This window comes from Corvus moneduloides, chromosome 3 (genome assembly GCF_009650955.1).
Source record: "Corvus moneduloides isolate bCorMon1 chromosome 3, bCorMon1.pri, whole genome shotgun sequence".
Lineage (NCBI taxonomy): Eukaryota > Metazoa > Chordata > Aves > Passeriformes > Corvidae > Corvus > Corvus moneduloides.
Window position 1 is genome coordinate 24,602,201 of NC_045478.1, and position 17,379 is coordinate 24,619,579.

Genomic DNA, 17,379 nt, shown 5'->3' on the forward strand with positions numbered 1-17,379 from the left:
GAGCTTTTTAAAGGGACACGGTGTTTGCCATATTACTTATTTTGGGGATTTTTCTGTCATTTATTCAGTTTCCAATATGTAAATCCCTTCTGATGATGTCTGCTGTAGCAAGAGTCTGAACGAATGATGTATGGAAGAAATCTGTTAGCAAAAATGTATTTAATTAACAGAATTTTAATTCTACTCAGGTAAATAAACATATTATGAATTAAAAATCTGTAATGTTCTGTCAGGATCACTATATTTTTCAGTCTTAAAAAGCTCTTCATATAGGCACAAAATCTACATTAGCCACTCCCCTTAAAAGTTTCTTTATCCTTCCAATGTATCTTGGGGGTTTGGAACTGAATAGTGCTCTACAGTAAATAAGTTTTAAATGTTTTTGTGTTGCTACATATATTTGATAGGTTGAGTTCAAGTGCAAGGTAACATTATTGCTAATTTCCAAATGTGATAGATTACATAATATTTACATGGAAACTGAAAACTTTGCACCATGAAAGTCAATAGGAAGAATCTGAGCGTAACTATGCAACTTGTTTTCCTGAAAAAAACCCCAAATGTGGTTCATGGCATGTCAGATGGACAGGTTATCCAGTAGAGAAGCTTATACTTATTGGTTTCCTAACCAAAACAGGTAATAGGGGAAATCCAGTTACAAGCTAGAGAAAGGTAAGAGCTTCCAAAAACTAGTAGACAGCAAGAGAACTCCAAGACAAGCATTTGACTTTGCAGAATTTCACTAGTGACACAAAAAAGGAATGATGGTCATGATATCTCTAAGGAGGCTAAAAGAAGTAAGCAATTACCCATAAATTAATAAAAATGTATTAGTTTTCTCAAATAAAAAAGTTGTACTCTAACTGCCTCCCCTTTGTTGCATGGCCATGGCATATCCTTTCTCACCTAATGGAGAAGGAAACAAAAATAGTGCCTTATATTGGCACAGGTATGTCCCAAGCCTTTTTCTGGTGTAGAACAACTTTATTGAAGGTGATCCACAAACGATACATCTTTTTACAGCAAACCAATAGATGGTGCTCTTTAGCTGTCTAATTATGTAATTCTGAGCTAAACATTCAGCTCGGATGTCTGGATCTATGGCCATAGAGATCTATCAAAAAGGTGATCTAGACCACTCCATTTCCTCATGCATAACTTTGCTATAGGCCTCTCACAAGGAGGGTGATAATTAAGATTACAACAGATCTATTAACAGGAGAGAAAGCATACAAATTGAAATCCTACTATTTTGAAATATATCTGAGTGTTTGAACTGGTGCATTTAGCTACGAAACACAAAATAGTATCCAGCTGTTATAGGAATTATTCATTAACACAGAAATAAGAAGTGAGTTTCAGAGGACTCCAGATACTTATGTCAAATTGTATGCCAAGATTATAGCAATTCATTACTACTGCTTTCAAATCACTCTCACATCCACATACACTTTTATGGCCTTTCACTATGATATTGAGATGATTTATAAGGAAGTCATAATAATCTTAAAGGTAATTTTAAATAGTATTAGGAAATTAATTTAGACTAAAAAGTATGAAGTGTAGTTCATTCTCCTGCATTGGCAAATACTGACAAAAATGTGAAGGATAATAATTTTGGCTTTAAATTGAAGCACAGTAAGATAAAATCAATATTATCTGGTCAAAGAGAAAAAAAAATAATTTTTGAACAAAATTTGTTCAAAATTAAGATTCCAAGTTAAAAAAATAATAATTGCAGGATTATTCTTAGTATCACAATCACCTTTCATGCACAGTCTAACAGTATAAGATAACTTGATGGTCTTGTAAAAACCATGGCCAAGCCACATTTACATGAAAAAGCCTGAGTTGGATCTATCTATCTATGCCCATGTGAATTGCCCAGCTTTACCCAACCTACAAATAATAATAAAAAACCCCAAACTTCCATCTCAAGGAGGAGTCTTGGGAAAGACTAAGAGATTTTCAATAGGATGCTTACCCTAAGTAACAGATTTCTATTTCAAAACTGTGTTTGGTTGAAGTCTGGATTTCTAACATACTTAAGATACTTCTAAGTGCTATCTTTAGATCCAACCTTGATTTAATTTTAAGTACCATATAACTTATGCAGAGATCTAAAAGGACATGTTTGGAAGAATTTTAAAAGTTATTTTCAATGCTCAGATTTTTTTTTTTTTTAATGTTCTAATAATTAACAACAGAGGAGCCCTTTGGACCCAAAAGATCTGCCTTTTGATCGACGTGGAGATGGGCTCCACACGTAGCAGAGGCAGTCTTATCTGTTATGCTCCCACAAGTTTGTGGCATTGCAAGCAGTAGCTTACTAACTCAAAATAAAATTATTTTACACCTAAAACTCCTTATAAAATAGAAAACTAAGAAAATTATTCAAATTCAAAAAGATTTATTTCACCTACAGTCTAACTGATATTACTCCTACTTCTTTTTATAGATTAAAAGCCTTTACTATGTCCTTCACATTCATTTTGCAAACACTGATGTTCCTCTTTTTAAGCCTGTTGACACTTCTATTGATTCAAAGCAGAATTAAAAATGCGATCACCTATATTCATTCAAGATCCAGAGCTATATAACTGCTCTTTAATTAGAAAAAACAAGAAGAAAAAAACACTCAAAACAAACCAAAAAACCCCCAACAAGCAAACCTTGAATAGCTTTACACCTTCTAACTGTATCATGTACATAAAATAATGTCTCTTAACTCTTTTATAAACTAATTGCATTAGGATGGACCGTATGAGTGATTTTAAAAACAAGAAAAGGTAAACAAATTTTGTCTTCCTTATCAATGCATTGGAAAACAAAACAACAGTCAGCTATATAAAACGGAAATTAACTGAACATCTTATAGAAGGTTTAGAAACGTGTGTCAGATAAGTAATATAATAAATATTAATATTATATAGGAATAAGATATATAATCTATGTAATTACTATAACATAAAATCTCTTATTTACATATTTTATAGATATATCAGATTACTTTCCTTCAGCATTTAGATTCCACTTGTTCTTGCAATTCCATTGCTTTACTTAAAAAAAAAAGTCCATCCTGCTTTTACTGCAGTCATGCTGGAGCTGCTTCTTACCTTGCTGATGTATTTGGAGAGGGTAATCCAGACATATTGCATCATGCACTAAAACCACTAAAGAATCATCAGTCTGAAATTACTTTCTTTATTCTTGTTCTCTTTCTAGGTTTTACAGTGCTCATGTATGTGTCTTTTTTTGCTGATTTTACAGCAAATATTCCTTTAAGGGAAAAAACAAACCTAATTACCAGACTACGCTAATGGAATATGTGTCTCCTAATATAGAATTAATGTCTAAAGCTGTTGACATGATGCCAGATACAATAAAAGGGAGCAATTAAAAAAAAGTCACATTTTAAGATGATAACACCCCTAGACCATTAGTTTTAAGTATGGAACAACTTCCCATTTAAACACACAGCTGATTTTAGCATATTACAGAATGCACTACATTTAGCATGGCTCTAATGTCGCTATGGTAACTGTTCTGGCTTAAATATAGCTGAATGTGTAGCTTCATTCCAAATTTTCCAATAATCCTTTAAACATTTCTTACAAAACTCCCCATAGCTTCTCCAGACTTTCATCAGTGATACTGTACCAATCCTTCACTGATATCACCGATGCCAGTCCTGTTTAGTGTCTTCATCAGTGACATGGGGAGTGGGATAAAGTGCACCCTCAGCAAGTTTACTGATGACGCCAAAATGTGCGGTGACGTTGACAAACCTGAGGGATAGGATGCCATCCAGAGGTACCAGGACAAGCTCGAAAAGTAGGCCATAGAAAACTCATGAGGGTCAACAATGCCAAGTGTAAGGTGCTGCACCTGGGTCAGGACAACCCCCCGTATCAATGCAGGCTGGGGGATGAACAGATTGAGAGCAGCCCTGCCAAGAAGGACTCTGGGGAGCTGGTGGGTGAGAGGCTGGACACCAGCTGGCACTGTGTGGCCCAGAAAGCCAGTTGTGTCCTGGGCTCCATCAAAAGCAGCATGGCCAGCAGGGCAAGTGAGGGGATTGTACCCCTGTGCTCTGCTCTGGTGAGACCCCACTTGCAGTGCTGCATCCAGCTCTGGGATCCTTGGAACAGGAAAGACATGGACCTGTTCAACCAAGTACAGAGGAGGGCCACAAAAATGATAAGGCCTGAACACCTCTCATGAGAAAAGGCTGAGAGAGTTGTGGCTGTTTAGCCTGCAAAGAGAAGTCTCTGTGGAGATCTTGATCCAGCCTTTCGGTACTTAAAAGAGGTTTATAAGAAAGAGAGGAACAGATTTTTTAGCAGAACCTGTTGTGATAGGACAAGGGGTAATGATTTTAAAGAGGGTAGATTTAGACTACATATAAAGAAGACATTTGTTGATAGTGAGGGTGGAAAAACACTGGAAAAGGTTGCCCTGAGAGGTGCTGGATGCCCATCCCCAGAAACATTCAAGGTCAGGACTGAGCGACCTGCTCCAATTAAAGAAGTCCTTACTCACAGTAGAGTGCTCTTACTAGATGGTCTTTTTAGGTTCCCTCTAATCCAGATTATATTATGATTCTATGATTTTAGGAACGCACAGTAAATCCAGGTTTTAGTGATCAGTGCTAAATAATCTCCAACACACCACAGAAAACAAGAAAAATGTTGAGACTGAATTCTAGGAGAAAATAAATTCTTATTATATCTCTGATTTCCAATGTAAAGCTGATCGATATTACATGAGATCAATGTAGAATGTTTCCAATGCCTTCTGCTCATATTCTACTTCATCTATTACCAGAAATCAAAAGCACAAGTATGTTTTTTAAGTGTCTAGTAGCGTGCCTTATACGAAATCAAATGGACAGACTTTTATGTTCTGCAGCAAAATTGCATTAGTTCTTCCCCTTCAAGATTTCAGCTCTGATCCTTAGAAGTCCTCAGAAGAAAACTCTGTCATTGATGATTGTTGTGTATGTCTGTGCATGAGTGAGAGGCAAGGGAGTACTCTCAGGCTGTGCTTCGGACAGACATGAGCACTTAATTTGGTACCAAGCTGCTTCACTGACTGCCATTACACAACTTTGGGTCATGTGGAAATGTTAGAGAGTAATCTTGTGACATAAATCTACATGTGTCTTGCAACCAAAGTTTTTACATAGTTTCCAAGCATAGTTACTACACATTTTTATTGCTATATTTTCAAAAGATCAGATGCTAGCTAGAACTTCACAATTATTAATGTATTGTACTGTCTATCCTGTTATGACATTAAAATAACAGTGGGATTGCTTCCTATCTCTAGAAAGGCATTCTGAAAATAATAACCATCAGTCATCTGTGAGTAGATCTGCATTTTTCTAGGCTAAATTTTATAGCAATGGTGCATATGTCAAGCACAAGACGTTCTCAGAGATGAAAAGGATGAAAAACCTGCATATGTAGGCTGCAAAGAAATCATAATACAAACTGTTCCACAATTTAATCCATTCCCACAGGCAGAACTATCATCTTTTACTTAGTAGAGAGAATGTAGATTTAGTATTACAATTACTAATCCCTAATATTGCTAAGCAAACAGATTTAACATCAGCTAGCATAAAGATAGTAATGCTTGCACACGAGTACATGTAGTAAGACTGAATTATAGCCTGTTTAAAAAAAGATGTCATCTATTAGCTGTCTATATATTCCTGTTTTACTGAGGCTGACTTTTGCTCACTACTTTCATTGTTGAAGTACAATACCATAATAAGTCATTCAAGACACAGCATCAGAAAATATTCTTATACCAACTTCAAATATGTAACATGAATTAAAACCTCACTTGTAAGATACCTTACAAATATAACTCTGCAAGATGGAGGAAAAGAAGAGGAAGGGTAGAGATGTGGAAAGAAACAGAGGCAAACTCTTTTTTTCCGTTCTGAAAGGTGAAGGGGTCCAAAGAAAATGCATAAAAAATGGTCATTACTAACAGGTAGAAAATAACTTAAATATCCTTTAATATCTTTTCAGATAAGCACCAATAAAAGAAAAACAGGAAATGAGACCTTTACAAGATCTCTGACTTACCATATTGATGGTGCTTCTGTTCCACTGATCTCTAAGAAGTCATATCCTTCCTCTAACTGGAAGTCAGTAAAGACCAAAGCAATGGTGTCTCCTGGTTCAGCCAATATGGTCCAGGTGCAATCAGCATTATTTTCATACTCAGAAGGGAAGTGTGGACTTGAAATAGTTCCACTTGTCCCACGTAGTGTCCCTCCACAAGCTCCTTCAGCTGATGAACAGAATATCAATTACTAATGAAGCTGCACTTCAAACAAGTGAAGCACCATCCATGTTTCTGCCATAGCAAACCCATCTCTTCTCTACCCACTGAGGATCCATAAATATATGCACACACAGGAACAAAATATTATCCAGGTGAATGGAATGGAATGGAATGGAATGGAATGGAATGGAATGGAATGGAATGGATGGAATATTTTCTGGCCTTTAAGCAGCAGAGGTTTTTGGTTTTGGTTTTCTGACTTTTTTTTCCCTGTTGGTGTCACTTTAGCATCAGGCCAAACAAGAATGAAGGTTGGAAGGGACACCTATTATGAGCTGGTTTGGAGAACCTGGCTCTGCCGAAGTGTGCACAGAAGAAACCTAAAAAAGACCTGGGCACAAAATCACAGAAACACAGTTAGACTCTCTGTGATACAAATTTAAAAATACTGAACAATTATTTTCTTCCGCTTATTTCTTTTTAAAAAAAAAAAATTCTTATAGATTTAAAAGCTGTCCTAAACTAGGAAGCATTAATAACATCATACTATCCTTTCTATTTTTTCTTTTTTTTTGTTCTGAATCAGGATGTTTACAGATGACAAATGAATTCAGAAGGTTTTGTTGCCAGGTGGACCTTGCAAGGTTCATGCATCATCAGTTAATAATATACAGTTTTTAATGATTATTAACAAATTTTTTTTAGAAATGCAAAGCATAGGAGTTTCCTCCTAAATCTTGAATGTTACTTAGTATCTTGCCAAAGGATTTAGCAAACATCTTATATCTTCCTTGCTCAGTAAGATTTCATTGAAAGCTTCAAAAACTTGCGGATTATCAGTAGTATTTGGTATTTGGAACATATAATTAAAAACCCCCAAATAAGAAAATATGTCATCCATACAATTCATTGACATAAGAATTTAAAAATTCTTCAGGTGGCTTTTGCTGTTTGATAATGTGGCTATGAAAGCTAAAGCAATAGTAATTAAAAATATTTCCGCATAGGTGAAGGATCAGAAGAGATGCATTTCATCAGTTTTACCATCTTCACTTACTGCTACTATCATTAGGTATTATTTGCATACTATAACGTGGAGATTTAAAAACACATAGCTTGGCAGGGTGCATAACACAAGGAGCTTATTGTCTAATTAGAATAATAACTGAATAGCTAATTAAGACAATAGAAAGGGGTAGGAGTAGAGCTGCTCTTCTCAATCATAATTGAAAGCCTGTCAGTGAAAGTGTATTTTAAAAGAAGACTCGAAGGAAAAAAGGACTCATGTGAATCAAAGGAAGAATACTGTGGCTGGACATTAGAAAAAGGAGACTATTAAAAGGGGCTAAATAGCTGATAAGTGACGGAAATTAAAGGAAGAATTGGAAGTAAGGCAGAAACAGAATAATTTCTTTAATGTTTAAGTAACATATAGAGCATTAATTTGACTAAAAAGAAGAGAGAAAGCTGCTGAAGGGTTCAAACAGGTATCTATCTTTACTCTTCTACATGCAAAGTAAATTTTGACATACATAAATGTAACATAACCTTGGCTACCAAAGCCTTACTGATTTAATTTCTTGGCACGCAAATTTTTCAGAGGAGGTCATGTCTTTTCAATTAATTTCATATCTTACTTTTCAGACCCTAATATTTATGTGTTCTTTTTTAAAATGAAGGAATAGGGCTAGAATAGATCGAATCTCCTAAAAGATTTCTTTTTGTTGGTGAAATCAGGCCATTTCTGTGATTCCTTCCTCAATTTCTGGCTTTTCATAGAGGGTATATTGAAAAGGGCATTGTGCCTCTGAGGAATGAAAGGCGGAAAGGAAGTGAAAATTAAAGAACCATGGATAAAGCTGAGAATCAAATTCAAATTTCCTGATGCATAATACATTCAAAGATTAAAATAATTTGAAAACTACTGTAAATCTATAATATATCAGACAGGAGAATTGAGGTTTGTTAATAAATGATATCTGATATGACCCTTTTTCCTAGTGTTTTTGTGTGTGTTTTGGTTTTTTGTTGTTGTTTCGGTTTTGCTTTTGTGGTTTTTCTTTTTTTTTTTTTTAATTAAATAACTTTCTAGCAGTTCATTTCAGATCATCATCCAACCCAGCAAAGAAAAACAAATTAACTTCATACATCCTGTGCCTGCACTTTTGAGTTTCAGTTTCTAACACATAACAGTTCCACCTATATTCTTGAAAGCCAGCAAGCAGACTTTTCCCATGCAGGGTAACCAGCAAGATGAGCAAAATCCTAAGTCAGCCATATCTCTTTGGTGCTAGCTGCTGCTGTTAAATTTCGTTACAACAGCATTCTCAATTATACCATCTCCCACTGTGTTTATACTGACATTAAGTAACATACTAGTGGTAAATACAATACTCCTCACTGTTCCTGCTAGAGGCCTTGAATAATCTTTGAGCTCTAAAGCTCAGAATTTTACATCTGAAATGTAGTTCATTATTTCTGACAGCCACATACAAAAATCTAAATTTATACACTGTGCATTACCAATGCGAGCCAAAGGAACTCACACTACTACAGCTATCTGCCCAAAGGGATGCACAGCTCTTTAATCTATTCACAACATCATTTTGAAGAGGTTTGCAAGAAACCAAGCTAACACAGAAACAGAAAGAGACCATTAGTCAGCTAGGTAAGACCACAGAAACCAGCTTGAACCAGAGAGTATTTTCTCTCTGACAGATGTGGATATGCTTTGGGAATTTCCCTCGTCACAAGTGGTACACAGGCTAAGGCAACCAGACTGTTGAATAGTAAAGCATTGTTTAAGGGAGTGCAGGCAGGCAGGATATGGCCATACTGCTCAGACAGTAGGACGCAAACTGTCTAGTCTTACACAGCTGGTCCCAGAGCTAGTTGGCCTCCTTGGACTGATCATCGTTTTTGGCCATGGCCTTCTCTATGTCATGCTTTTGAGAGAGTTAGAACAGTGCTCAGGAATGTTAATGCATCACTGTGCTTGCAGTAATTTGATAGCAGATAGTGCCTGAGGCTTCATGAATTCAAACTCTATGTGATTTACAAATTGCATTTTAAAATGTGCAAGTAATTAATTCCAAACACTTATGGTTATTTTCAAGTTGTAAGCAACTGCACAAAGTGCTGTTTGTATCAGCATAAATGACTACTTGAAGTATAAAGCTACAAACATTTGGATCTCTCAGTAGTCAGGAATTAAGTGCTCCGAATTTAGAGAATATGCATCTCATATAAAGTACACATGCAAAAACATATGGCTGGCACCACTTGAAAAAAAGTATGTACACTGTATAGATGTGTAGCTTAGATAAAACAGATAAACATATCCATCAAGTTTATGCATGCAAAAAATCAAAAGTACCACCATGGAAGTCAGTGAAAAACCTTTCATTTTTCTTCAAGATAGAAAGAGTGATTTCACCAAAAATAATAATCTGAAAATTTTAGTAAGCCATGTTTTGCATAAATGAATCTTGCTACAAGTGAGATGCAAGTCTTGATGAGCATATAGCCAAGGATGAAGAAAAAAATTGGTATCTTAGAAAACATCCTTTGAATTGGTTTAGGTATCTTTTGAACATTCAATCATTTTTACAGGACTTTTCTCTCCTCACCACACAAATGCTTTCCAGAGTGCAATGTTCTGTATTCCATATGCCTTTTTTAATATAAAAGATAATAAAATGGTTAGGCAAGTAAAATAACATTTATTGCATAATGAAACCAAAACTAAACAAAGCTGAAACCTTAAAACTAACCTGACCTTTCAAAATTAATTTAGAATCTTTTAAAATTAATTAAGAATCTGAATTGAAATATTGGAGTTGGCTATTCCACTTGAGTTTATATTGAAAGGTCTTCATGTGAAAAACCACATTAATATGTTACTCTTGTAACATAAGTGATAAAAACACAGTGGTGATTTAAAATACAAAATTCATAGTAATAAAGTTTTTCTTCTTATGTCATTGGTAGTCATTTCCTTATCTATCACCAGCAATAGCATAGGTGCAATTAAAAACTTGAGAGATATTTTATGAATCGTCATCAAATGACATATTGTCATTTTGAGTCACATTTTATAAGTCTTATCAATTAAAGAAAATTGCAGCTTTAGAGGGTTCTAAATGAACTACGGGCATAAATTATTCAGCAAGCCTTATTAAAAGCTTCACTGAAATAGTTCTTTATCAAGACTGGAGAGCACTTCCATGTAGAGAGGTCTGAGGGTTTGGGTCAATGGCAAGTTGAATATGAATCAGCAGTGCCCCAGCAGCCAGGAGGGCCAACCATATCCTGGGGGGCATCAGGCACAGCACTGCCAGCCAGCCGAAGGTGACTGTCCCACCCTGCATAGCTCTGGTATGGCCCCACCTCAGGTACTGTGTGCTGCTCTGGACATCTCAGCATATGAAGGACATCAAACTACTAGAGTGTGTGCAGAGGAGGTCCTGAGGGCAAGACTTAGGAGGAGTGGCTGAGGTCATTACTTGGCTTGTTCAGCCTGGAGAAGGCTTAGGGATGGCCTCATGACAGTCTGCAACTTACCCCAGGCAGGCAGCAGAGGGGGAGATGCTGGTCTCTGCCTGGTGACCATCGACAGGACACAAGAGAACAGAAGGAAGCTGTGTCAGAGGAAGCTGAGACTGGACATTAGGTAAAGGTTCTTCACTGGGAGACCAGCCAGTCACTGGATCAGGCTACCCAGGGAAATGGTCATGGCACAGACCTGTTGAAGTTCAAGGAGCATTTCCATGTTGCTCTTTCTTAGTCATGTGGTTTAATTTTACGTAGCCCTTCAAGGAGTTGGAGTCAAGGATCCTTATGGCTCCCTTCCAACTTGAGACAGTCTATGATTCTAAGATTTATTCAGTTCTTTATTAAATAGCATTTTTCTGTAGTTTGTTTGTGAGAAAGTAGATAACTGTACCTCATTAAAAAAAATCAGTACAGAGAACACATCTATGAAATAATGATGAATGATTACTTACACAAACACATGCTCTGTATATTTTCAAAAAGGTTAATATGAGGAGTTTGTTAAATAACTTTTTAAAAATAGGACTTTAAAATTACCATTTCAAAATGTCTTACTGACAAAAACCTAAAAACAAGTCATAGTATATGCATGGAAAGTTTAAAAATAACTTCTAGCACGTCAATGCCAACTGTCAAACTGCTAAACTGCAGATTCAGAATGACCAAACACATCACAAAGTCTTACAATGGTGTAGCATTATGCATTCATCTGATAGCTCATTTACCTAATTTAGTTCCAAAAGGCAGACAGCTATTTAACCATCAAAATATACACCTTCACTTCTTTATCTTCTTTACTGTTTTAGGTTTTTACAGACTTTATTTTGAATAGGTAAAAGCTCTGCTTCTTTTCTGTGTTATAAAAAATAGAAACTTGATAGAAGTTGCTTGGGTTTTTTTCTATCATCACTTGAATCCAGATGTACTGCATCCCAGCTAAGTTCTCTAATCAGTCTGCCTCCCTTTCTCAATTTCTTCTCTTGCTGTTGATCAACTTCACATAAATTAAATACTCATTAGACCATGCATCTAAGATTAATTTTATTTCTCTCTCCACGGTTGTCAAAGGGCACTTCAAAATAATTTGGATTGCTCTCTAAGTAGAATGTTTGGGGGGTTTTTTTGGTTAGAATTTCAGGAATTATTGTGATTTAGGAAAACAGAATCTATTTTACATATATTAAATAATCATATTTCTCACATGAAGTTAATAGTATGTACAAAATAGAAACATACAAATTGTTGCAATTTGTTTGGGAACTGTGGGCAACCATTCCAGCTGCAGCACTACCTTGAACATTTTAGCTTTGAGATTCCAGTGACCTTGATCTAAGTAGACCCTGGTGGGGTCATTCCACAGTTATGGGCGCTGAGAATACTGGACTCAGGTGGGTAGTCTTGCACAGCTTGTTTTTATTTTTTAAACATTTTGCTTAATTTATTAAGCTTGAATTATTTATTCTATCATATTGGTTGTTATATTACAAAGACCTATTTCCTCTCTATCCACTCTGGATGGGATATCTGCTGTATTGGTCAAAAAAGTTATATTTTTCAAATAATACAGAAATAGTGATGGACTAATTATTTGTCACCCTGGCAGAAAAGCTCATTGATTAATTGATAGTTTGCACTTGAGCAAACTTAAAATCAAAACCCCAGCTCTAAAATTTTTTGAATGCAAAAACCTGGTTTAAGAGAAGAGAGTTAAATTAAGAAGTTCAAAAATTAATCAGCAGTAATTTCATACTCTCTCTCCCACAGAAATAAAAGATCAATCTTCAGAATATCTTGTAAATATTATCTTATTTTACAGTAAAGTATCCTAAACTATTTTCCAGTGATGATTATCCCTCACTTCAGAATATATTTTTGACACTGATAATATATCTAAAAGTAACAGTCTACAATGAATGAACAGTAAAGTCCTAATTTTAAAGCAAAAAGAGAAAGGGCTGAATTCTTTGAGACCAAATTAATGATTGTTGAAAATTTCACTTTTTTTTTATAATAATTAGGAAAGTTAATCCAGTTATTCCCGTAATTCTATGGGCAGTTATCAAATCCTTCATCTTTTTATGACTGCCTCTGAAGTGTTTTTTTCCTTTTTAATAAATGAATCTTTCTCTGATATAAACTTTGCTCATATTTCTAATGGTCAGGCTCAAGTTTTGTTTTTCATTCTTTGACTTTACTTTATTATTCTGGATACCTCGGCTATGTTTTCTTATACTGGTCATATCATTTTTTCATTTACTCCCAGCTTCCAGGCCCCTTATTTCACAGATCAATCTTTGACCTGGCATCTTTTCAATTTTTTATCAGGTCCCTCCATACCTACACATGTTAGAACAAGAACATCTAAACATAAATACACGTATGTGTAAATATATATATACATACACACACACACACACACACAGAGATATATAAATGAGTACTTGTAGCTGTGTCCACACCTCTGTTGGGTGTGATCTACTAGTCCTGCACTACTGTGTAAGAAATTACACAGTATCTGCTTTTCAATCTGCTTTTCCTGAAATACTTCTCTGACTTATTTTACTAGTTACAATGAGGGCTTCCAAATTTCATCTCAATGTAAACATTGCACCAAATCAGATTATTCTGTAAGTGAACAAAATTGCTCAGACAGGAATCTACTATTTCACTGTAAAAATTATAGACTATAGGGTGGATACAGGGAAAATATTCTCATTTTATCATGTAATGTAACATTAATAAGCATAATTATTGGAAAATGTTCTTTTTATTTCCCTTTTTAATTTTTTTTTAATTTTTTTATTGTAAACATGGATAAATATGGGATCAGGACATCTTTTCTCCTCCTTAAACTTATTAAGCAGTATTTGTCTAAACATCAACTGGCTGAGAAGAAATTATATCAGAGAATTGCTTACTACCACAGAAGGTACGGATAATAACAAAACCATCAATTTCTCTTAGCTTTTTTTTTTTCAAAAATATCAGCTCTGCATCTCTGCATTCAGTTTATTTTATTCTAAGCGAATCATAGACTCTTTTTCCTTTCTTCCTTTATCTAGGAATATCTTTTTTAATTTTTGATATATATAAATATACCTGTATGTGTGTGTGTGTGTGTGTGTATGTAAAATATATATATTTTAACCACAATATTTCTTCAGTAATAGTTCTTAAATCTGAAACCTGATTAATTATTACTTGTTCCTTTTGGACTTTTCTGACATATGATCTTTTTTACTTTATTGTCTTCTTTATTTTCCCTCCAATAGATGGATGTGTTTTTAATGATAATATATTACATGTTCTTCTCTTCACAGCTACTTTTATTGTGAGAAAAAGCTTACCATTGTAATATCACTAATCCAATTTGTATTCCTAATGTTAGTTTCATAAAAATCTCGACTCATGCAACTATAATCAACTAGGGATTCTCAAAATTACTGAGAATTGAGAACCTAATTATAAAAAGTTCATTTAGAAGTAGTCACATATCATAAATCAGCTATTAGAGGAACTACTGAAGAGAATTAAATTAACTTTCAAAATGTTTCAGACTTGTACTGCACACTATTTCAACCTCAAGACAAAGAAGGTAAATGTTTTGGGTGATCCTATTATGGTAGCTGAGATTGAGACAAAAAAGACCTTTTTAATTCTCAGGAAAAAACCCATATTAAAAAAATATAGGTGAACCATTGATTCTCTCTGAATATTTTTGTAAGTCACCTATACAATTTTTTTGCAGAAACTCATGGTAAACTTCCTGGCTTTCTTATAATAATTGAAAAGTCCATAGTTGCTCTTATTTACCTTATGGAAAAATAGGAATAAGTTTTAATAATTACCTCACATTTCAGGATTTACCTTTGAACTTTTCTTTGCTGATTGTTTTCTATTTGGGGGATCCAGAGTTTTTTTTTGAAAGAAAACAGAAAAAAAAAAAAAAAAGCAAATGTCTTGACAGTAAACTTCTCTAAACTTTATAAAAATATTGACTCATTTGATTTTTGTTCAGAGTTCATTCTATGCCATCAATGAGCTTACAGTACAGTCCAGCTCCACCACTCTCACTATGGCTACACTTTAAAAAGAGAACCTCTGAAACTGAGCAGCAGCCAGTGAAATAAAATGGCAAATACAAGAATCAATGCTGTCTACATCCTCCTGGAGACATAGAGGTTCACTAGGAATTCTAGCAAAAACAGCAGTTATACAGTTAGACAATCTATAAATTATGGGACACCAGCTTCTTAATGTTTCTAGAATTATTATGCAACAAAACTGTAGAAAATAGTAATTTTTCAGCATCAGCAAAACTAGGGAAACATATCACAGAGAACAAGGCTATTAAGATTTTTTAGTATATAAGCCACAGAGCTTTATTTAACTCTGTAACATTATCTTGCATGTGTACCATGAAATTAGTTTATGATGACAAGAAAGAAGACTACCATCTGGAAACAAAACTGTAACAAAAGATGCTTTCATGGAAAAGATCAAGGTTCTTAGAGAAACAATAGGGGAACATGTCTTGCTTGAAGACATAGTGAATGAAAAGGACTACCTCATGGCATATGTTCCAGACTGATAAAATGAAATAAAAAAAGGAATGTCTAAAATCTCTTATCAAATCCACATTCCACATGGATTCTAAAATTCACTGAGGCAATGGCTCAGCTCACATAAATCATTAACTGTTAAATAACTTTTATGTTATGATCCTCATTTCTTGTCAGAATGTACACAGAATTCTTTGGATTTCATGTAAGTTCTGCAGGAGGTTTAGGACCACACTTGATTTTTTATTGAAAGATTATATTCACAGAGTTAAAAATTATGGACAGAATTTCAGTCCTGTTAAAGATATTTGTATGTAGGCAAACACTGCCAAAACAGGCAGTATCTGCAGAAACAGAAGAAATATTTAGTAGACATTGATTATACCATGGACTCATTTATATTTTTCTGACACCTGTTTGCTGCCTCTTACTAAAAGGACAAAAAAAACCCAAAAAACCAAACATCTAAGATCAGACGCTGAATGGTTAGAAAATTTTTGTTTCTTTCTGTTTTGAAGCACTAGTAAAAGAAATCTCTGTTGAAAACTGATTGAAATCAAATACAAAAAACAGACATGGCCAAAATATTTGTTGGGTTTTTTTGATTATTAACCCTTGCATTTGTTTTGGAGCACAGAAAATTATAAAATATTTCTTTGCTGTGAGGAATTACGATATAAGAGCCCTCAGTCACAAGTAACCGTTACTGGGTAAAACAGTTGCCCTTTGTTGCTCATCCACAGGGGTACCAGTAATACTGCTGAGGCAGTGGTAGTAGTAGCAGTAAAGGGCATCCACAGGACATGAGAATAGGCTGAAGAGCACAGGAGACCAGAGGGGTTCTCCTTAATACAAGGGGAAAAGTTCAGGTAGGAGTATCAAATTCCAGCAGAACAAAGCTTTACTAAGGAGCTGGTGCTGGGCAACAGGGCTTCGATCTCTTTGACTACAGGGTGCCCTTCAAGGAATGAGGACAGGAGGGGAGACATAGGATTTGCCTGTCTGAACAGGGCAAGAGTTTTGCTGACCTAGTGAAGCGAGCTCTAAACTAAGTTTGTCATGGACACAGGTGAAAACCGAAAGGGAGAACAGGCCCATGGAAGAAGACGGGGTGGACAAGGCAATGGATGTTTCTCTCCCTCCCTCTCACAAAGCAGCAGGAAGCCATTTCATGTGCCTGTATGCAAAAATGTGCTCTATGGGAAAAACTGAAAGTGCATATACAGTCACAGAACTGTGGTGTTACTGAGATCAGAGACTTGGTGGGACAGTTCACCCAACTGAAGGGCTGCAATGGATAGACACAGACCCCTAGGAAATGCAGGGAAAAAAGGAGAGGCTGCACCTTACACAAAGTAGGATCTTGAATTAACAGAGCTCTCTGCACTATAGACAGTGAGCTCTTGAGCTCCTGTGGGCTAAAATGAGAAGGGAAAATCAAGAGGGAGGTTGTTATGGTGAATATCTGTTACAGGCCATCTGACTGAGCAGTGATCAAAACTGTTAAAGTACTAGAAGTTTCCCAGACACTAGGTCTGGTTATGATCAATGATTTTAACCACCCCAGCATCTCTGGGGATGGGAGCACAGCAGAGGGCAAGCAATGGACTAGATAGCTAATGTCGTTTAGAATAATTTTTTTAATGCAGGTACTGGAGAGGGCAAGTTGGAGTAGGAGTAAAGAACATTCAGATAAGTGATATTCAACAGCAACTGTGGTCACAATAACCATTAGCTGAATATCTTGAGGGAAGTGAAAATGGCAATTTATAGAATTAACTTCTTGGACTTCAGCAGAGCAGATTTCAGCTTATTTGTGAAGTGATAAAGAGGATCTCATGGACTGATGTCTTGAGGGGCAGGACTGCAATTCAGACAAACTTTTATGAAAGGATTTGACAAGCTGGAAGAATAACAGAAATCTCATGAAATTCCAAAACAGAAATGCAAAGTCCTGTAC

The 17,379-nt window shown here is 35.4% G+C and overlaps 1 protein-coding gene across 2 annotated transcripts in view; it reads right to left on the reverse strand.

Moving 5' to 3' along the window:
- Positions 1-17,379, reverse strand: part of CSMD1 (CUB and Sushi multiple domains 1) — a 1,116,713-nt gene that overhangs the window by 514,698 nt on the left and 584,636 nt on the right. For both annotated transcript variants that reach the window (XM_032104597.1, XM_032104596.1), the window contains exon 5: positions 6,102-6,309. In XM_032104597.1, coding sequence (XP_031960488.1) covers positions 6,102-6,309 — 208 coding nt within the window. The remainder of the gene's footprint in view (positions 1-6,101; positions 6,310-17,379) is intronic.